Source organism: Chelonoidis abingdonii, chromosome 2 (assembly GCF_003597395.2).
Source record: "Chelonoidis abingdonii isolate Lonesome George chromosome 2, CheloAbing_2.0, whole genome shotgun sequence".
Taxonomy (NCBI): domain Eukaryota; kingdom Metazoa; phylum Chordata; order Testudines; family Testudinidae; genus Chelonoidis; species Chelonoidis abingdonii.
Genome location: NC_133770.1, coordinates 225,228,381 through 225,251,913, shown reverse-complemented (window position 1 = coordinate 225,251,913; position 23,533 = coordinate 225,228,381). Strand labels below are relative to the sequence as shown.

At 39.9% G+C, this 23,533-nt stretch overlaps 1 protein-coding gene across 5 annotated transcripts in view; it reads right to left on the bottom strand.

Moving 5' to 3' along the window:
* Nucleotides 1-1,418: 1,418 nt before the first annotated feature.
* The window catches only part of MAPRE2 (microtubule associated protein RP/EB family member 2), a 156,591-nt gene continuing 134,476 nt past the window's right edge, over nt 1,419-23,533 (bottom strand). For 4 of the 5 annotated variants that reach the window (XR_004377288.2, XR_004377287.2, XR_012655347.1 and 1 more), the window contains 3 exons: nt 22,919-23,058; nt 17,327-17,486; nt 1,419-4,641 (listed from right to left, as the gene is read on the bottom strand). Coding sequence is in view for 1 of the 5 variants with exons in the window: in XM_032806260.2 (XP_032662151.1) it covers nt 4,570-4,641; nt 17,327-17,478; nt 22,912-23,058 (371 nt within the window). In the remaining 4 variants the exon portion in view is untranslated. Of the gene's footprint in view, nt 4,642-17,326; nt 17,487-22,911; nt 23,059-23,533 lie in introns of all 5 variants that reach the window. The other variant, XM_032806260.2, reaches the window with a different exon arrangement.

Here is a 23,533-nt window from a genome sequence, read left to right as displayed (position 1 = left end):
TGAGGTCCGGGGATCTAGGCCGGTCTGGACCTGACCGCCCTCTCTGCGGTGCGGGAGTCGACGGAGCAGCCGAGGGCTGTAGCCCAGCCTGTTTGCTTGCACCTGCGGACGGCGTCGGCCTCGAGTCCTGGTGGGGTGACTGTTCCCTCACTGGCTCTCTCTTCTTAGTGGGCACCGGCGATGGTGAGCGGTGCCGCACTGAGGCTGACTTCCTATGACCTGACTCCGTCCGGTGCCGGGTTTTAGATGACTCGGGCTGGGCCCTAAGTCCTGATGCTGGTGCCTGGGCGCTCCGCACCGAGGAAGATGTGCTGGGCACCGCCTCGGCCTGTTCCGGGTCCGGGGGTGGCTGTAGGGCAGCCTCCATCAGGAGGACTCTAAGTCTTTGAGCTCTGTCTTTGAGAGTTCTCGGGCGGAAGCCCCTGCAGATAGAGCACCGGTCCTTTTGGTGGCTCTCTCCGAGGCACCTCAAACAAGCAGAGTGCGGGTCACTCTTGGGCATGAATTTCCTGCAGTCCTTGCAGAGTTTAAACCTGGGGAACCTGGGCATGCCCCAGCGGGCGACGAAACTTGGTGGGGGGGACCCCCCCAACTACCAAGAACAATATACAATGACCTATGTAAACTAACTATAACGTAACTATATACACGGACTATACACAAGGATAGGACACTGCTAACTTGCTATGCGCAAGAGAAGTTCCAGCTAGTCGTCACCAGCGGTAAGAAGGAACTGAGGGGGTGGAGGGTTGGCGGGCCCCTTTATAGGGCGCCGTAGTGGTGCCACTCCAGGGGGCGCCAGGACCGACCCTACGGACGCTGCTAGGGGAAAATCTTCCGGCTGGCATGCATGCAGCGCGCGCACACCTACTTTGAATGGACATGAACAACCACTTGAAGAAGAACTGTTACAGGACATGCTAAAGATGCTGAATTGCTCCCATGCTGAATGGATGAACAAAGCAGCCTTCTCTGAAGTTGTGATGAAACATTACAGCAAACCTCTAGGTGGAGATCAAGAGCAATTTAGATTAGATCCTTCTTCCCTCTAGGAAGGGAATCATTCCCTGCCCCCCATTACTGTTCCCTAAGGCTTAGCAGCAAATACCTAAGCACACTTTCCCACAGTACACTGAGTCAGATCCATGGGGTTGGCTTTAAAGCATTCTTTCAGCTATTTCATCACACAGAACAAGTATTTCTGATCCCAATTTAAATCTTTTAGAAATTGCATTTAAGATGGCATCCCTACCGTTAGACCTCTGCGGCAAAGATCCATTTGGAATTTCCCTGTAGATCTTCACTATAATATTCCCTCTTCACCTCTGAGTTTACTTTTGCTGTACATATATCCAAACTAAACTACAGCTGCAAGAGAGATTTAGTACTCTGAAACTGGAAAGAGTTTACCAAAAGAATAATCTGCATCTTATTTTATTTTTTAATATTTTCATTCATCTCGTCCTGAGATTTGTGGAAGGGTGATACAGTTGTTGGGCTCCTGAAAAGAAATTTCTACATACATTATGAACCACATTTTCTTTTAAACCATTTGGCTTTTTTTCCTTGCTCACATTTGCAATTAATAATGAAACAGTTTAATATATAAATAGAAAACTACCACTTTAAATGGTTTGGAATAGTTTCTAGAGCTACACAGATTTTAACATATACTTTTTTTATTAAATATGTAAAAAGATAAACGCAAGTCAAGTTATTCACATACTCAGAGACAGAAAAAAAAATCTAGTCTACCATGCAACAATTTGTGGGTAATGTAAAATGACTGATACATCTGAATAAGACTTTTTGCATCTATGATGTCATTACTTATCTATTTATAATTAACAATACATATGTTTACATTCCTTTCAGTTTACATTTAATATATAACCAAAGCTTTATGGTGTGCTATTTAGTAAAAGTAATTACAAATGCATATTAAAACCATAACGGAATAATGGTGTTACTCACCCGGGTGGGAGGACAACTCTATCCCCTTCCAGAGTATCACTCCTCAGCACATTTGAGGCTCTCTGGCTTGGGAAGGTAACTACCATTCCTGTGCCCTACATCAATCACTTCCTGCCTGATGCAAAGCAGTGAAAGGGTTATACTCCACGGACCAATTACAAGGCAGAGTAAGAAGAAAGGGAGGAAAGGACTGGTTGGCTTTTTTATACTTATAGCTGAAAGGGGTAGGGCAGAGTAGCCTTGTCAAGAACCACCTCGCAAGCAGAAAAATCTAACCATTGTGGAGCCTCGCAAAAGCACTTTTTAAGGAAGTGCTCTCCAGTGTCTGCTTGCCGATAAATTGAAAGATGATGGAATTGTATCAGGGATCACAATCTGGTGCTGATGCCAGCAGCAGGGTAGGGTCTGATCCTGAATTCCTTGCACCACCAGAACTTCTGCAGATGCTAATGGAAATTGTGGAGAGAAAATTAAGAACTAGGCCCTAAATGCTGATACTTCAGACAGAAAATATCCTGGATCTTCTATGGTGGATCATGGGAATATATTGTATATCCTTATAAAAAAAACTCCTCACTTTTTAATTCACTTTATGTATAGGATTTTAATTGAAACCAAGCAAATCAATTAAGCTAAAAATAGCAATGAAAGTGCTACATTGCAGGGTACAGCTCTTTCACTACCTATTACTGGATAGGAAGTGAGGTCAATGCTGGGGTCAGGGCCAGAAAACTCTTTCAACCCACAGGGACTGGATACTATGCTGCTGAGCTGAGGGAGCAATTGAGGAAATGGAAACACCTGTTCTAATGTTTAAAGGTATTTTATGTACTGGCTGTGGTATGAAACTCAGTAGGAGTAATTGCTCACATTTAACGAAAGTAGATTAACTTTGCTGCAAAAGATTTGAGAATTGAAGATTATTTTTTTTAATTAAAAAACCTTCTGCTTCAGTATAAATTTAGTACTGGAGCTTAATCAGTAAAGCAACTCCATAAAGATTTAAAAAGATACACCATTCAGAAGGTTTTATTGAGCTTTTCAGTGATGGTAGCCTGGGATGAGACTTTTCCTTGTGCCTGCCAAAAAATAACCAAAGTCATAAATTTAGAATTAAAAAATAACGTGATGGAAGCCAGGAACACCAAGTGTAAAAGAAAGGCAGAAATAGATCCAAAATGTGCAATTTTACGATTTTTTAAAAAATAAGGAATGCTTTTAAATGTATTTTATGCTATATTTCTGCCTATAAAATGCCATAATTTAGAACAGGATAACAAGGACCCTAATTAAGAAGGAACACCTGGCACAGAAGTCTCTAAATTCTGGTTCTGCACTGGGCCAACCTATCCAGTAGTAAGGTCAGTCAGCCTACAGAACTGTTTTTGTCCCTTGCAGGTGATCCCCTGCTAATGTGTTCTTTACCTCTAACAGGACTTCTGGCTGGTTCACTAAGCATGCAAACTGGCCTAAGCACCAATGGGGAAAATATCCTTCAATTAGTATTCAAATAATTTCATGTTTAAAAGGAGAATCTCTTAAGAGTTTCAGGACTGGTTCTGCAGCTGGCTTGCTGAAATCAACCTTGGACATGCCTAGCCCCAGTAAGGAAGTCTTCCTCTTCCATATGTGTATGGCCAAGGGGAGAGGAAGCAATAGGAAAAAGGAATGGCTGACCCACTTGATCCTCATTTGTAGGGGGTGGCAGGCAGAACACAAGATCAGAGATGGTATTCTGCAGATGTAGCTGCAAGAGAGAGGAGATTGTTGTCTTCTGAATCAGCACTGAGCTGGAGGCAGCGACAGAATTTCTAATAAATACAGGTCTTTCAAAAGAAAGCAGCAGGTAGAGCTTCTGTTGAAAAGTCAGGAAATTGAGAAGACTTTCCAACAGTTAAGCAGACATGTATCTTCCAGAAATAAAAACATATCATGCAGCTTTCTAACATGCTTTGGTGTAAAACACTCAGGGGGTTTTAAATCTTTATTAGGGAAACTGTTGCTTTGCTTTCTGTTTTGTGAATACAGGATAGGAACGATATGGGTCACATAAGCCTTTTCCCTCCACAACACACACCTCCTCATTATAGCTTGAGTATCACTTCTAATGTATCCCTTTGTTCCAATTGTTTGACCAAATTTATGTCCCAAGGCAGATGTACTTGAAAATACCAAAGCACCACCAAGTGACAAACACATCTGTGGTACAATACTTCTTGCCACAAGAGATGCCAATATAAACATTTTAGAACAAATTACAAATGTATCATACTTAAGACAAAAAGAAAAAATAAATATATATATTTTTTAAAAAGCAGAACAAATCTCAAGCAGCCAAGTGGTGAAGCTGCAGTGATGTACAGTAGGTGATGTAGCCCTACGATCTCTCAGGTAGACACATTGAAAGAAGACTTCTGCAAATGCATCTTGGCAAAATATGGGTACAGAATGCAGTGGTTTGCTGGCACTCGCTATGGTACATAAATGTTAATGGCAGACTGGGAGTGACTGGTTTCGAGTTTGAGGCCACACATGTTCCTTTCTCCAGAAGAAAGTTCCCACACAGAATGAAAACTGTCAAAGATGTTGGACAGGTCAGTATTCTTCCTGCTGCTGGGGCTGTTCATGAACCTGCTCCTCGCCTTCATGCTCATCTGCGTGGCTCTCCTGCATGTTTAAAAATAAAAAAAATAAAAGACTTCAACAGAACACACTCCTGATTTGATATATTACCATAGCACTTAACCTAGTCTATGTTTTTGCTTCTAATTTTCATTCAAGTATGAGGATAACAACAGGTAGCCATAATTTCAAGCCTATCAAGGCAAGACATCTCTGTTGGACACTCCCACGTCCCTTTTATTCTCAATATCCAAACTATTTTGCAAGTATGTCTGTTAAATGTAACGGGATGAACCTTTGGGACTAAGGGGTTAATATTTGAAGAATTTCATTTCCAGTACAAAAGACACTCATTCAGCGGAATAAATGTTGCATACTAGGTAACATGACTCATAACAGTTTTATGGAAAAATAAGTTTCAGAGCACTTTGGGAGAGCTTTTCTTTTTTTACTTAAAGACTCTGAAGACTGGGATAAGACCATGTTTAATACAGTCTGCTGCAGTGGCCTGTGGTATATGATTGTGGTAAACAAGTTAAAACTGCATAACTGCTCTTAGAGAACAATTTAGACAAATCCACTTGAACATGGGCTGCAGCCAATAGCTTGGGAAAGCACAGATTCATCATGGAATTACATTATAATTAGGGCTGTCAAACGATTAAAGAATTGCAATTAATCATTGTCATGGTATAATTCCCCACTCTGAACCTTAGCGTCCAAAAGATGGGGTACCAGCATGAATTCCTCTAAGCTCAATTACCAGCTTAGTACTTGTACCGCTGCCACCAACCAGGAATTCCAGTGCCTGGTACACTCTGGTCCCCCCAAAACCTTGCCCGGGGGAACCCCAAGACCCAGACCCCTCTGGATCTTAACACAAGGAAAGTAAACCCTTTCCCCACCGTTGCCTCTCCCAGGCTTCCCCTCCCTGGGTTACCCTGGAAGATACTGTGATTCAACTCCTTGAATCACAAAACAGAGAAGAAAATTCACCTTCCCTCCCTCCTTCTCTCTCCCCCTCCCAGACTCTCCCTGAGAGAGAAAGTAATCCTAACACAGAGAGAAAATTAACCTTCTCTCCCCCTTCCTCTCCTTTCTCCCACCAAGTCCTGGTGAAATCCAGACCCAGTCCCTGGGGTCTCACCAGAAAAAAAACAATCAGGTTCTTAAACAAGAAAAGCTTTTAATTAAAGAGAGAAAAACAGTAAAAATTATCTTTGTAAATTTAAGATGGATTAGGTACAGGGTTTTTTCAGCTATAGACACTGGGAATACCCTCCCAGCCTAAGTATACAAGTACAAATTAAAATCCTTTCAGCAAAATACAAAATTTGAACTCCTTCCAGCCAAATGCACATTTGCAAATAAAGAAAAACAAACATAAGCTAACTCGCCTTATCTACCTAGTACTTACTATTTTAAACTGAATAAGAGCCTGTATCGGAGAGATTGGAGAGAAACCTGGTTGCACGTCCTGGTCACTCTCAGAACCCAGAGAGAACAACAACCAAAAACTAACAGCACACACACAAAACTTCCCTCCCTCAAGATTTGAAAGTATCCTGTCCCCTGATTGGTCCTCTGGTCAGGTGACAGCCAGGCTTACTGAACTTGTTAACCCTTTACAGTCAAAAGAGATATAAAGTACTTCGGGTTCTATTAACTCCTTTCATTACAAATATTTGCACTGTAAAAAAATAAACAAAAACTGTTTTTATCAATTCATACTCATACAAGTACTGTAGAGTGCAATCTCTTTATTCGTTGAAAATGCACACTTACAAATGTAGGAATTATTATTTTTTATATAACACAAATTTAATTAACACATTATTCTTTCAATGAGCATCATAAGCATGTCATCTGGAATGGTGGCCAAAGCATCAAAGGGCATACTGTGAATGTTTAGCAAGTCTGGCATGTAAGCACCTTGCAATGCCAGCTAAAAAAGTGCCATGCAAATGCCAGTTCTCATTTTCTGTTGACGTAAATAAGAGGAGGGCAGCATTATTTCTTGTAAATGTAAACAAACTTATTTGTTTTAGCGATTGGCTGAACAAGAAGTAGGACTGAAGGGACTTGTATGAGATGAATTGAAAAATACTATTTATTTTGTTTATCTTTTTTTACACTGCAAATATTTGTAATAAAAATAATATAAAGTGAGCACTGTACACTTTGTAATCTGTGTTGTAACTAAAAATCAATATTTGAAAATGTAGAAAAACATCCAATATTGGTATTCTATTATTGTTTAACAGTGCTATTAAAATTGTGATTGTGTCTTTTAAAAATCTAGTTAATTTGTTTTATGTTAATTGCATGCATTAAGTGTGATAAATTGACAGCCCTAATTATAACAGATTAACCCATTTACTAGTTAACACATGAATTTTATTTTAACCAGTTTGTGCTTGACGGGAACTGGGATTATTCCTCCCAAAATGCTGTTGATTTGAACAGCATTAAGTGACATACTGTTCCTATGAATAGGCATTAAAGAATAGATAGTTTATCTGTAAGCTAGAGTTTGATAAGGGATGTGGCCAAGTAGCTAAATGAAGAGCTCCTGATACATATTCCCTGATTTGTCATTCACCTACACTGGTCAAGTCTCTTAAAATTCAATGGTAGCTCATAAGAGTCTGAGCAGTGTTGCCAACTCATGATTTTACTGCAAGTACCCCAATATTTGCTGTTTTTCATAAAGCTTCAGTTATATCATTACACGAGTACCTAGGCTTAGGCTGAAGGAAAAAAAAGTCTAGCCTTCATGGCTAGAAGCTTGAAAGGCTCAAAAGCCAGAAAGCGTATTTAAAAAGAACCCAACATTTAAAAAATTCTCATGATTTTTTGGGCCTGACTCATCACTTTTGAACATTTAGGGTTGGCAGTAATATTAACCAAACTGAGGAGAGAAAGGAAGCACCATACCCACAGGTGCAATACTCTCCGGGCACTGGGATCAGCACTGGCCAGAACAATATGTTACCTTTCGGAAGAATTTTCCCCAATGTAGCTCTGAGAATGCTTTGGGGGCAGCGCCTGTGGGGCTGGTTAGCACAGATGGCAGATCTAGTTTTTCTTCCTCCTTTCCCCTACAATACAGTATCGCTGCCTCTTGCAGAGGTGCACTAGGGAGCAGATTTTCTTGCCTTTCCCCAGCACAGCAAAACTAAGGGTATGTCTATACTATGAAATTAGGTCGATTTAATAGAAAATTTAATAGAAGTTGATTTTTTAGAAATTGATTTGATAGTCGACTGTGTGCGTCCTCACTAAGCGCATTAAGTCGGCGGTGTGTGTCCACAGTACTGAGGCTAGCAGCGACTTTCGGAGCATTGCACTGTGGTAGCTATCCCACAGTTCCCGCAGTCTAAGCATTATCACATAAGCATGATCTGCTAAATTACATTATAAAATGCACAAGGTTCAGAATGCTTTACAAATGAAGGAAATACAGTCTCGTGTTCAAAAACTGGATGCACTTCAGGAAACAGATATTTTTATTTTCCCTAGTTGTTTTAGTCACGATTCTGCTAACCTAAATCAAAGTTTAAAAGGATACCTAAACTTTGTTGGGAGTTTTAGTTAATCCACCAAATGCACCTTAAGAATAATTAAATAGAAAAAAGTATTTATCTTCTTTGAACAAATCTCAGTTTGGCATTCATTGATTTCACTGGCTGTTGTTAGTGACACTGTCTGACCTTTTTCGTGTTCCCATTGACTCTAGCACCATTACAAGCTATGCTTTGTCTCAGCAGATTTCATCATTCTGGAGAACGATTTTACTGAAAAGATCCTACACAGTTCATCCCTGCCCTACATTAGTGATAGCTAGCTGACTAAGCCTGGGGCAGGAGGGGGGGGCGACAACTCTGCTTAGCTGCCATTCAAGTTGCACCATCAATAATGCAATAGCTCTGCAGGACCTGCTATCTCCAGACAATTTTTATTAGACGTGATTGGTGTAAATAACTCTCCAGAACGGATATTGTTAATTTTCAAATTTAGAGGCTAGGGGGGAAAAAAGAGGGGAGGAGAGAGGGGAAGAGTCTGATGGAGAGAATTTGAGGCTTCTCAATTTAATTCAAAGCAGGCTATGCAATAAAGTGTTTCCATTTTAGCAGGTTAACTATAAGTTTCTAGAGGATAGGGGAGGCATAATAAGGCTTTTTACATTTGGTGTCAATGCCTAGTTGGTTTCCAAGAGCAAGAAAATTCCAAATTGAATAAACCGAATCATCCTTCATTTAGGAAGCTAAAGGAAAAGCAATTTTCAGGCAGATACCAGGTGTCGATCCAGAGAATTATAGCTTAACACTTCGGGACCCCTTGGGAGAAGTGGTCTTAATACATATATTATTGGTACATCAGGCCAAAATGGCTTTTAACATTAATATGAAATAGCCCATTGTCACAGACAGAATTTAAAGGGTTCGAGACTTATAAAACTTTAGGACTACATTAAGTAAAACTGGGCTGGGAGCTGTACATACGAGTTCCCGCAGTACAGAGACACAGCAGCCTCAACTTTCCCCATCTATCTACAGTTACACGAGACATCTCATGTAGGAATGGTCCTTTTCCGATGGGAAGTTAAACAAAATAAAAACAGAATGGTACACAAAAGTCAAAATATTACCACTGATGCTCCTAGTCTTGGGTGTTAAAGTGACCTCCCTGTGTGTTTGTCTGATAAGATGTGAGGGTAAATTAAAATCAATGATTTTTTTTTTAAAAATCAGCTTTCTTCATTATTTAAATTGGATTTTATTTAAGCTAAATACAGGGATGTGTTGTTTTTTTTAAATGCACCATTTAAAATTAAATTTGAAATTGACAACCTATGTTGAGGCCAAAACTTATTACAATCTTAAAATTATTTAATTTAAACATTAAAATATTAAGCAGTACATGTTTGCTGCCAAATTTTAAAGACGGTCAAAACCACTGTACTGGTAGATGTCACCTGAGTTTGTTGAAGTGCTAAACCAGTTTTTGATAGCGGTAGCCCTCTTTTGCTGGTAGAGACAGAATATCTTCTTCACTTCAGTTTATTCAACTAGTTCAGTTCAAAGACTAGTTTATTTCAAGTTAAGAAAGCAGATGGGAGTTAAAAAAAGCAGGAAAGCTTGTTTTTCCTTTATCAATCTGTGTATAAAAGCTAAACATGAGAGGATGAGATCTATAAATTCTAAAATCTTGAAGGACATAATGACCAGAAACAATTAGTTCAATTTACTAACTACAGACAATACAAGTTATAAATCGATTAGTTTTAAATACAAAACACGTTTTGATAAACTTTTTTGTCTTACATATCCAGCATATTTAAAGCAGTTTTATTTAATAAAAAAAAATGCTGGTTTTGTGCGTTTTTAATTGCATTTGAATTTCCATCCAAATAGAGCAGTGGTCCCAAACTATGGAGGGAGCACGGAGGGGGGGCACGGAGGAATGTTTGGGGATCGCATCACAGGGCTTGGCCAGCCCCCATGGGAGAGAGGGAGGGAGTGCCACCCAGCCCCCTCTGCCCCCAGCTCCACTCGCCGCCCCGCTGCTCTGCCCCAGCCCAGCTTCAATCCCAGCCGCTAGCTTCACTGCTGCCCCCAGCCCAAGCTCTGCCCTCATTCCCTCTTTGTTTCCCAGTTGCCAGCTCTGCCTCTAGCTCCAGCTCCTCCTCTGCAGCTCCAGCTCTGCCCCCGGTGCTCCACCTTCAGCCCAAGCTCATTCTAGCTGAGAAGCCTTGGCTAGTGCTGAAAAACGGAAGGCGGGAAAATGTGGACAGAGATCTGATTACTTGTTAAGATGGGGGGGTGTGACAGGAAGCAAGTTTTCGGGCACCAACTGAAAATAGAGCTTAACACAACAACCAAGCAAAAAATTAATGAATATAATTGCTTAAATAAAAATGTATAGGTATCCCCCTGAATAACACAAACACCAGATTTAATGTAAGGACTATATTGAGTTTTTTTTTTCAAATCAAGATGTTGTTAATGATTACCAAGCAACAGAAATCAACTTTCTTCAGGAAAAAGAAAGCTTATGTTAACAGTATAAACAACTTTATGAAAGCTTATGTTCAAATAAATTTGCTAGTCTCTAAGGTGCCACAAGTACTCTTGTTCTTTTTACAGATACAGACTAACACGGTTGCTACTCTGAAACCTTTCTTCAGGAAAATAACTAAGAAGTATGAATGTAAAACATGATTTAAATCACATTTCATGGCTGCTGATTTAAATCAAGATTAAAATCATTTATTTGAATACATTTGATATAAATCAATCCACCCTGACTTGCTGATTTTTATAAGAGGCACCAGTTAAAAAATACAGCATATTATTATAAACTTGTACATACTGATCTTGTACATGTGCTGGGGAAAGCCGCTAATCATGAGCTAAGAACTGGCTTGGGAACCTACTCTGGTGGTCTTCTGTCTGCCTGAGGAATGGTTTCCTTGGGCTGGAAATGGCAAATTCCCCCCGTGCCCTGGCCACTCCTGAAGAAGTTCTGAAATATGGGCATTAATTTCTCAGTTTAGACAGTCTGTACCTATACAAATGAAATAGGAAAGTCAGACTTTCACTATGCACAATCACTTTGGGACTGTATAGTCTATTTGAACAACACCCCTAAAAAGTATTTACTTGTAACTTATATCGTAGGATTGTGTCACCTCAGGCTTCCCTTAACAGAGATGATAGCTTTCCAGTTGTGAATAACCTCACTCTTCAATCTATCTGACTCATACAGTGAGCCATCTAACTGCTCAGGTGTGACTGCAGGCAAAGTCAGGTATTATGAAGCCCAACTACTTCAGAAGTGTCTCTTTCAATAGGAGTTTCTTTCTGAGGGACTGGAGCAGTAGGGTGCTAAAATTTACTAAGTTTAGACAAACTGCTAGAGAACCTTGAGCTGAGTGACTGACAGGGATAGATATGTACTAAAGTATTTAATAACAGCAAGCCTTTAGCTTCCATTGAATTGCAAGAGACTAGACTATTTAGGAGAGAAAACAGAAGCAGCAAATTTTTCACTACAAGCCAGAATTGCATGGCTCAGGGATTCATAACTGGATATGAAGCCTTTCACTCAGGATATGAATGAAGCCTTTCACCTTCTGGATTACAAGACTGAATTACCCCCCAGTTTCAAAAGTGACTGAAAGCTGTTAGGCTAAACAGACTATCAAATGTTTACTCTTGCTAACTGAAGTTCTCAGTTCAGTTCTCAGCAGATCCATGACATCAGCCAGGGGTAGGCAACCTATGGCACGTGATGTCTCGAAGGCGGCACGCGAGCCGATTTTGTCAGTTGGCACTTACACTGCCTGGGTCCTGGCCACTGGTCTAGGGGGCTCTGCATTTTAATTTAATTTAAAATGAAACTTCTAAACATCTCTGAAACCTTATTTAGTTGACATACAACAATAGTTCAGGTTATATATATATAGACTTCTAGAAAGAGACCTTCTAAAAAAGGTATAAAAATGTTTTACTGGCACACGAAACCTTTAAATGAGAGTGAATAAACGAAGACTCAGCACAAGCTGGAGCGCACTTCTGAAGAGGTTGCCGACCCCTGTCATAAGCAATACATTTACTAAAAAAATAAAAATAAATAAATAATAAAAAAAATGACCCAGTATCTGTCTTTCTTAAATGCTCCTGCGACTTCCTTGCTGAAGTCTTCGAAGTCTTTCCTCTCCTCAGCACTCTGCCTCCTCAGCTATCTTTATATCCAGCTTTGTTCTTAAAGACATAAATAAATGATTTTACTTGCTAATATTATTTACTTTTCTCTGGTGATCTGTTTGTATTCCCTTCAGGTCTTTTGTTATGCTGATAAGGATAAAATTCTTATAAACAAAGATTAAACAAACCAAAAGAGAAAAAACAACACTTTCTAAGTTGGTGCCTGTCTCATCAATCTCAGCAGAGAAAGTCCACAGACTGAAGAATGGAAGCTGCTTTATTCGTACCCTAAAATTATTATCTCCAATTCAGTACAGAGGCAAACATAATAGAAGCTGATAACGCCACTGACCACATTGTGCCTTATGGATTATTTATAGGGTTTCCAGGTCTGTCATGGAGGTCACGGAAGTCACAGATTCAGTGACTTTTCTGCAACCTCCGTGACTTCTGCAGGCAGCTAGTGTGGATGACCCCAGGGCCAACCAAGCAGCTGGCCCTGGGACAGCAGTTCGGGTGGTCACCAGCCAGACAAACATAAATGTTAGGCAAATTGTTAGGCAAAAAGTCAACAATTGTTAGGGCATAAAGAACATAAACTGCTAGGCAAAGTTAATATGGTTTTCTGTAAAGGGAATTCATGTCTTACTAAATCTATTAGAATTCTTTGAAGGGTCAACAAACATGTTGTCAAGGAGGATCCAGTGGACATAGTGTACTTATTTTCAGAAAACCTTTGAACAGGTCCCTCACCTAAATTGAGTTGTCATGGGATAAGAAGGAAGGTCCTTTTTTCATGGATTGGAAGAACTGGTTTTTAAAAAAGACAGGGAACAAAAGCTAGGAATAAATGATAAATTTTCAGATTGGCAAGGGGTAAACTAGTGGTGTCCCCCAACGGGTCAGTCTAAGACCAATCCTATTCCGCTATTCACAAATGATCTGGAGAAAGGGGTAACGCTACAGTGAGGTGGCAAAGTTTGCAGATGATACTTAACTGCTCAAGATAGTTAAGACCAAAGCAGACTCTGAAGAACTTCAAAAAAATCTCACAAAACTAAGTAACTGGGCACAACAAAGTGGAAAATGAAATTTAATGTGGATAAATGTAAAGTAATGCACATTGGAAAAAATAACCCCAACTACACATACAATATGATGGGGCTAATTTAGCTACAACTAATCAGGAAAGAGATCTTGGCGTCATCATGATAGTTCTCTGAAGATGTCCCATGGAGTGCGCAGCAGCAGTCAAAAAAGCAAACAGGATGTTAGGAATCATTAAAAAAATGGGATAGAGAATAGACAGTGAATATCTTACTGCTCTTATATAAATCCATGGCATGCCCACATCTTGAATACTGTGTACAGATGTGGTCTCTTTCATCTCAAAAAAGATATAATGGCATTAGAAAAGGTTCAGAGAAGGGCAATTTAAAAACGATTAGAGGTTTGAACAACATGAGAACATAAGAACGGCCCTACTGGGTCAGACCAAAGGTCCATCCAGAACCTCAGTATCCTGCTCTAGGACAGTAGACCAAAGCCAGGTGTCCCAGAGTGGAGTGAACCTAACAGGTAATGATCAAGTGATCTCTCTCCTGCCCTCCATCTCCACCCTCTGATCAAACAAGGCTAGGGACACCATTCCTTACCCATCCTGGGCTAATAGCCATTAATGGACTTGGGTCCCATATGAGGGAGAGATTAAAGAGGCAGGACTTTTTCAAGCTTTGGAAAGAGGCCATTTGAGGGGGGATATGATGGAGGGTATTATAAAATCATGAGTGGTGTGTGAGAAAGTGAATAAGGAAAAGTTATTTACTTGTTCCATAATATAAGAACTAGGGGCCACCAAATGAAATAATGGGCAGCACATTTAAAACAAATAAAAGGCAGTTCTCTTAACACAGACAGCGCACAGTCAATCTGTGGAACTCCTTGCCTGAGGCAGGTTGTGAAGGCTCGGACCGTATACACAAGGTTTAAAAAGAGAACTGGATTATTAATTTCATGGAGGTTAAGTCCATTAATAGCTATTAGCTAGGATGGGTAAGGAATGGTGTCCTCAGGAAGTGCTGGGGGGCAAGGGGGAGAAGTTGGTAAGCCCTAGGCCACCTGGGTGAGAGATGCTGGGGGAGGGGAGGAGAGCCTGGTGCCAGTGGGTGCTTTGCACCCACTAAATTTTCCCTGTGGGTGCTTCAGCCCCGGAGTACCCACCCATGGAGTCCGTGGCTATGACTGGGACAGCAGGTAAGAGCGGGTTGGCTCCCACACACACAGCACGTGCTGCAGTCTCCTTACTAGGCAGAAGGCAGGGGCCATATTCACAGAGCCAACCTAGGGGCATCAGTTGCCCTGGTATAGAGGCACCAGCATTCACAGAGCTGAATCAGCAGCATAGGGGCACCAGTTTAATAATACTGCATAGGGCCCCATAAATCCTAAGGATGGCCCTGCTTAGGGGGTAGCTGATCTGAGAGGTGAGCTCCAGTCTCCAATGCTGTCAATTCAGAATTTTTCACAAGAATTAAGTTTATTTTAAAAAAAGAGCTATTAAAAATAGGGATTTGTCAGTCCTGAATAAAAACAGTTGGCATGTCTGAATAGGGCATGCTCTCTAGAAAGAATACAATTATGCCTGTAAAATTACAGCTTAAATGAACCAGGGCATGTGAGTGCTACCAAAAGGTTACTGGAAATATGAACTGAAAACAAATTTAAGTCAACAATGATATTTCAAGCATGAGGCCTTTGCCAGGAATGATTTGTACAGTTTGTTCTAAGTATAATTTTTTGCTGAGGAGAGCCTCATGACTCTTGATATCTAAAATGCACCCTGAACACTAAGTTAACCCTTTCGCTTCACTGACAGCCCCTACACTCCAGCTCTTTCATTAGCAGTTTGGGACTTTCTGAGCCAGAGGTTAAACCAAAGCTGGATTTAGCAAGAACTCAGCAAGAAACCAGAAATGTTGGAGCTGCTTGTAGCTTTGGGAGTTGGGGCTCTCTTTCATTGGGGCTCAGGAAATCCTAACTGCTGTTACCAACGGATTAGCCTATAAAATGCTCGGTGATAGAAAGAAAATTTAACTTGGAGATGAGGAACAAATTCTGCACAGACAGAAATGGAACTCAAAGAACGCAAGGCAAGCCAAGGAAAAGAGAAGAAATTGCAAAAGAAAGAGTAGGCAAGCTATGCAAGTACCCTCTCCACTGTTAGCATCAGAGCACCTAGATCTTCGCTCTAAGTGCTAGTGCGCTGATGTCTTGCCTCAATAAACCAGCACTGAGCACCAAAGAGCTAAGGAGAAAAGACACCCAATAAAGCAAGGGGCTCAATTTTCCCATTGCAGAATATGAATAATTCTGTGGAAGTTATCTGTACCCAGATGTGGGAGAACAGGGCTGTAATAGTAAGATGAAACCCGCAGACTCCGCTTGGTCACAGACTTCAGGTGAGGATGCACTGTATATGCTAGATGTTTTTGTGCAGCTATTAGTTAATGACATTCTTAGTGGGGAGGATGGAAGGAACCAGACAAGGGGCTCAGAACTACGGTCTGAGGTAAGATGAATTTTGTGATGTGTTTTGCCAATAATGAAAACTAAAGAAAAGGGAGTCAACAAACATTCTTTAGCTGGGAAGTTGCTTAACAATTCGAGCCAAACAAACATACAGATGTGATATGGATATGAGGAGAAGGGATTTCTCCGGCATCCCTTTACAAATAAATTACTGTTCTTGCATCCAGACATTTCCTTTAACCACTATATATGTGCAGTTCCTATGACTTTGCTCAAATGTCTGGTCAAGTATTTTTTTTAAATGTTTGCTCCTATCACTATTGAAATAATGGTTTGTAAGGAAACCTCCATGTATCCCTCCCACTTCCAGTCACTTTTAGCTGTGTGTGGCCATCAAGATCATAATTACAATTTTCAAGTTCTTAATAGTGTTTTTAAAACTACATAAGGTAAATTACTCTAGCCTTCCTTTTAATGACCCAATAATCTTATCTCAAGACAACTAAACCAACTACTACTGAAATTATCATCTGAGAATAGCTACTAAATAAGGAAGTGACAACAAAACCATAGTACCAGTGAGAGTATGTTGATGCCAATACATTCTGGAACCAAAGCTACAGTCCACTGGAGACTGAGGGGTGGGATGAGTCCATCTGTCAATCTTCAGAGTAGTGTACACAGGGATTTAGCTAACATGAATGGGAAAAGTTCCAACTAATTTCTCATGGAGTCATTACCCCTGAATACATCTAAGGAATTTGGTCAGTATCCTTTGTCAGACCTCTTCTTCCCGCTCTATTAAATGTTTACAGTGCTATGTTTATAATACTAGTGAGATTCTTGCTTAATCGTCCAGATAAAATAATTCTGAAATACTGGAAGACTGAAAAGGACAAAAGATTATTGGGTTTTGTGCACTGAAGATTCTGCCTACAGCAACAGGACAAAAATGATAAATAAAAAAGCAAATATGTTCCTTGTACCAGAATTAATCACAGTGTATACAGTGTGCATGTGTGCAAACCTGTGAACGTGTCTATACGGTCTTCAATTTAATATTCTGAGATATTTAAGAACTTCTGTATTTCAGCATATTTATACAATCTGACTTTCAAGAAAATGTCAAGGTACAGGATTACAAAGCAGAGGCAGGAACAAGAATATATGAAAATACTTCAAAATGCTTATGACGTCCCTTTCTGTTTCAGATTAACATCTCAACAAAATTAGATCACATAAAATTTCACAACTGTGCTAAAAAGCTATCAGCCCCTTCAGTGCATTCACCAATAGCAAAAAACTATTGGTTTCTAGATGCAAAGTGTTTTTTTTAATTGACATTTGTTAAAAAGACTAGGTTGCAACAGGCTGTGCTGATCTACCTAGAGAACTTGACCCAATATAGTGCCAGTGATTCTTCAAATCAAATTAAGCCTGTTTGTTTTCATTATGGAAATGCACGAGAATAAAGAATATCTTGCACTTACATGTTCTTCTGAAGCATAAAGGACTTCCATTAGCCTTTGGACAAGGTCATTATTTTCTTGCCCATGTTCTTGGCAGAGAAGTTCAATCTCCCTTAATTTTCCAAAGTAGAAGTCCCTTTCCTTCTCCACACCTTCGAGTGTAAGTTTTAATGGTATGTACCTGTGAATACAAACTACATGTTCCATAACAGGGAACAGCAGTATGCCATCTGTGAGATTGATTATGTTGGTTTCCTACAGAACAAGACAGTGCACAACAGGCACACTCTTAATATACATAGCTTTTTTTTACAACTCTTTAAATATAGGTGCAGCTTTAGTATGTTGTTAAAGGGTGCCCAAGATTGTCTGAATAAAGATATCCTTGTTCACCAAGCAGTATAGCAAAGCAGTGTAAACTTCCCCATAATACCCACCAATGCACCTCAACCCTGACCCTAGAGGGACCATTTATTTACAGAATTTTCAGTGCTGGTGGTAATACATAGCAATAGCAACTACAATGACAGAGTGTGCTCTGGATCTATGAATAAAACCTGGCTCCTGTTAGACTGCTATTAGAAGTGCCATGCTGTGCCATTGTAATGGCACATTAACACAATATTCATATGGCTGCATTTCTACTTCAACTGAATAATGTACATTTGTTGGTATTGTTTATCCTAAAATTATTCTACGTCCTTAAAAATATTTAAGTTTTGTTTCCTGACATTTTTTTTTTTTTTTAGTGTTCTGTCATCCTGCCTTGGCAGAATAATAATTAGATGAGACCTAATCCATTTTTTTTTTTAATTTTTGAGCCCAAGTACTGTGGGGCTGCTTATCCTTTGTTTCTACTTGTTTAGACTGTCTTGGTGCTGGGTTTTCAGAATTTCTTACACTTGGCATAAAATGTCAGTGGTAGTTCTACATACCGCCTTTTCAGCTGGTTGATCGGTGCTCCGTTTGCATGCGGGGTTCTCACAACATGCTTTTCTGATGGCCGTGTAGTAGACGCACACTCAACTCGTGTGCTCGGTGGCCCACTCTAACAAGTTCTCTCCCTACACCTACTTATTTAACTTTAGGAAAAACAACAATATAGCTAGCGACATAATCATAGTCACCGTAATCATATGGCCCCTAATTTATTTAGGCCTGAGTTGGGTTTTTTGTTTTGGTGCGAAACTCACAACTCAATAAACTCATGCCAATTGTCTGCTATTTCTATCACCGGACTCTTACCACAGAATATGAATACAAGTGTCCATATTCTCGACTCCGTTCTCCTCTCTTGTGTGCTGTGCTAGGGTTTTTCTGGTGAGTTTCTTTAGTGGCTTTTTGGTCTTTTTTTATTAGACTTGCTAGCTCTTAAGTCTGCTTCCTTGTGAAAAGTGATTATTTGTGATGTTTTATATATAGAAGAGAGACTGCTAGCTAGCTGGGAGGCAAGTTGAAAGTGACATTGACGATACAAACATTACTTGCAAAGGATGAGTCTAATAAATCTGCCTAGTGGAGAGCTGGCGTGGACAAATCTAAGGAGCTGAGACCCTCTCGGACCTCTCCAGGATGAGGTTGAGGTAGGGCAGGGCATTGATCATGTGCGACTTGATGGCAGGTCACCGGCCAGTGTGAGCGCCAGGCCAGCACGCCACCAATGCAGTCTGGACGCCGCAGAGTTGCAGCTCCCGGGTACCCTCGGACTGCCTCCAGCAGCTTTACTGGAGGCCTGTGGTCTGCCCACCGCCAGAGGACCAAGTTGAAGCGGAAGCACCGAAGCGTTCCGCAGGTACAGTGGACCCCGGCATGTGGATAGGATAGCCTCTGGCATGTTGTACTCCAGAGTGGGGCAAGGGCCTGAAACCGCCTTCACCTAGCAGGCCTGTGGAGGTGCAATGAGCACATGCACTATTCTGCGCTCCCTCTCCCCCGCCCACCCCCAATACTGCGCCAGGAGTGTAGTGTGCCAATAAAGCCCATGATGCCACAATGATAGAAGAACGCTGAAAACTGCTTCAGTTTCAAGAGTAAACTTCTCTTATTTGACACCTGTAGAATGAGGACTCTACGCGTTTCAATTATACATCTTGGCAGCTTTGTTTCAACCACTATACCTGTTCATCATTTGGCTAAGCACTCATTTTTATGACGTTCATCCTGACTAGTATAGTTACAATAACAGATTCCTGTATACTACGAACAGAGCCTCAAATACTTTTTTGAAAGAATAACTTTATGTGAATGAAAGTCAGAGTATCAAATATTCTAGCTGCTGTATACTTAACTCTACAAATAAATGTTACCACTCCATTCGGTCATTGGGATAATTAAGGAAGATCTTAAGCAGTAGAATAGGCAAAGGTGAGGACCATTCAGGGTAGCAATTGCCAAATGGTAAATACACGGGTTTACCTTATCATATTCAATTCAGATGGTGAGAACATCAAAATTCTAAGTCAGTGGTTCTCAACCTTTTCCAGACTACTGTTTCCTTTCAGAGTCTGATTTGTCTTACACACCAAGTTTACCTCACTTAAACACTACTTGCTTACCAAAACTAGCATAAAAATACAGAAACGTCAGCAGCACATACTATTACTTGAAATTGCTTGCTTACCATTTTTCACCATCTAATTAAATAAATTTTGGATTGGGAATATAAATATTGTACTTATAGTTCAGTGTATAGTATATAGAGCAATATAAACAATTACATGTTTGTATGAAATTTTAGTTTGTACTGACTTTGCTAGTGCTTTCTAGGCAGCCTGTTGTAAAACTAGGCAAATATCTAGATGAGCTGCTGTACTCCCTGGGAGACCTCTGTGTACCCCAAGGGGTACATGTACCCCTGGTTGAAAACCACTGCTCTAAGTCAGCAGTTCCTGAGACTCAAGTTATCTCTATAATGAAAGAAACTAAATTAATATTTTCAATAACCTGACAACATGTCAGCTAGTAGAAAATTAGTGATGATGTACCAATAAGTTCCCTTTCGATAGCCCACCATACTAGAACACAAACCAGTTTATTTCCTCCACTAGTTAGTACCCCAAATAACAGAGCTGAAGCAATGACTACAGTCTAGCAAGTTCTGTTCACTCCATCTTATCATGGTTACATGGCTAGCTGCACCTTGACCCCTTTTCTAGCTTCTGTGTGCAATCCATTCAGGTATCAGGCCTCATGCCTGAACCCTTCTCAGTGTGGAAGGGGAACTGGGCACTTTTGAAAGTCAGGCCACTTATTTAGGCTCCTAACCACAGACTTCAGTGCCCAACTTCAGAGACCTATAAGCATGGATATGGTGCATAATGTTTGAGCCCTGTTCTACATTTTTCCTACATACAGCAATCTAGTAGAGATGATTTAGTTTATAGTTTGGTTCATTATAGACCTTTAAAAAAATATTTACAGAGGATCCAATCAGGATCCAGCCTCTGTTGTGTTTAGCCCTGTTCAAACAGGCACACAGTCTCTACTCTGAAGCACAAGGGGGAACAGCCTTTGTAATTCTGTCCTAGTTAGTAAAATTATAATTCAGGCCTGATTCTCATACCCACTAAGGGCCCTGTACACCATTTTAGTAGTGTGAAGAGACCTCAAAGCAGATGTAAATGGAATTTATGCCTAATTTAAGGCCTCTTTAAGGTCAAATAAGTGTAAAGAATCTTTTGTGGAAATAAAAATCAAGCTCTCTATTCTTAATATAAAAGTCTAATTTTTAAAAATCTTAGTTTAATCTTCAATAACATCCTGTAACAAAGTTCTATAGGTCACTGGTTCTCAACTCGGAGTACACATACACCTAGGTGTATGCAGAGGTTTTCATGGTACATCAACTTATCTAGATATTTGTCTAGTTTTACAACAGACTACATAAACAGCATAAAAAAGTCAGATCAAATTAAAATTTCATACAGAAAACTATTTGTTTATACTGCCTATATAGTGTTCACTGAAATGTAAGTACAACATTTATATTCCCATTGATTTTATAATTATATGATAAAAATGAAAAAGTAATCAATTTTTCAGTAATTATTCTGTGACACTCTTGTATTTTTATGTCTGATTTTGTAAGCAAGTAGTTTTTAAGTGAGGTGACACTTGAGGGTACACAAGACCAATCAGACTCCTGAAAGGGGCACTATAGTCTGGAAAGGTTGAGAGCCACTGCTATAGGTTAGTCAATCACTATGTAAAGATATATCCTTTTCTCAGTTGAAAAAGGTATTTTGCCTTTGTGTTGTCGTCCTTCCAGATAGCAAAGTATATTGACCACCACCAAACTTCCAATTCTACTACAGATCCATGGCACCCTACTATTAAACCTCTTTCCCTGGTGAAAAATGTTTTTTGGGTTTTTTTATTATTATTATTCCTCCTATCAGAAGCTTTAATCCATAAGGATAGACTTAACTCACAAAATGTTACTGGATTCTTCATAACAGGGCAAAATAATTACCAAGATACCCTTTAAACTCTAAATATATAAAATCCATCAATTCTTTCGTTCTTTCTAAATTCTCATGCAACATGTTGGAGGGACTAGAATTTTTCTTATAAACCATGCAGCTATGTATTCAAGTAAAACTGTAATATGCATATTCAAGTACAACTAGCTTTAAGGCAGCTCTCACACTGCAGTATGATTCACCCAAAATCATCCTTAGCATCTTTTTAAAATATGGGTACAACATTGGCCATCCTACTGCCATCTGCTAGAGGAGTATTTTTTAATGACATCACTTTTTTGTTCGTAGCTGAGCTATTCCATTTGTTAGATCCTTTACCATTGTGAAGTGAATATAATCCAGACTGAAATCGGAAGTTCATTTTTCAGTTGTTCAGTGTTTTGCTCTGTCTCAGTACAATCTTCAGTTTCATGACTTTTCATCTTTCCTAGTGCTTCTGATTACTATGGCCCTACCAAATTCACAGCCACGAAAAAATGCATCACTGATCGTGAAATCGGGTTTCTCCCTGTGAAATCTGGTCTTTTGTGTACTTTTACCCTATACTAAACAGATTTCACAGGGGAAACCAGCATTTCTCAAATGGGGTTTCCTGACCCAAAAGGGAGTTGCAGGGCAGTCACAACATTATTTTAGGGGGATCGTGGTATTCTTGCTCTTGTGCTGCCTTCAGAGCTGGGCGGCTGGAGCGCAATGGCTGTTGGCCGGGCTCCCAGCTCTAAAGGCAGCACCTCACCAGCAGCAGCGCAGAAGTAAGGCTGGCAATGCCACACCATGCCACCCTTACTTCTGCGCTGATGCTGGCAGGGGCTCTGGCTTCACAGCAGGGCTCTTGGACAGCAGCTGCTGCTCTCCAGCTGCCCAACTCTGAAGGCAATCACCGTCAGCAGCAGCACAGAAGTAAGGGTAGCATTACTGCAATCCCCCTACAATAACCTTGCAGACCCGCACCTCTGACAACTTCTTTTTGGTTCATGACCCTTACAATTACAGCATCTTGACATTTCAGATTTAAATAACTGAACTAATGAAATTTATTTTTAAAATCCTATGCCCGTGAAATTGACCAAAATGGACCATGAATTTGGTAGGTCCCTACTGATAACTAATTCTGTGGTTGAAGCAAAGTTACCTGTTCACTGAGTTGTATGACCTGTGTTTCCAAATCTTTATCTGATTTGGACGCTGAGCTGCTTGGTGTGGCTTTTTTTGCTGACGATGGACGAGAAGGTGTGGACCCTGGTTTAGAAACTGGACTGGATTTAGCAGCACCTGAAAGCACAAGAATAAAATTGTTTTGAGAACACACTTTTAAAAATCAGATTTAAGTATTTCTGTCCAGTGTAAGTATTATACTCCAAATAATTTTGAATTTTTACCTCTTCCAGATACAGAAAAAAAGCTATTTAATTTGTATATGACCATTAGTGCTGTTACTTCCCAGTTGTAAGTAGAAAGATGATCACTTTAGTGCAAAATATTAAAAAGGAAAGTAAATACCATAACAAGAATGTTACTTTCAGTTTAAAAGGACAAAATAGCTCACTGATACTCAAAGAAAGGTGAATAAATAATATAATTTCTTTAATTACTACTACTTAACAGTTTTAAAGATGACACGGCAACAACTAAATCATTTAGCTTAATATTTAATATTTCTTGATTTTAAAAATTTAGTGTAGAATGTCAAGTTAATTTAAATTTGTGGTGATTTTATTTGTAAGTCTATCTGCTTCTATGATTTAAA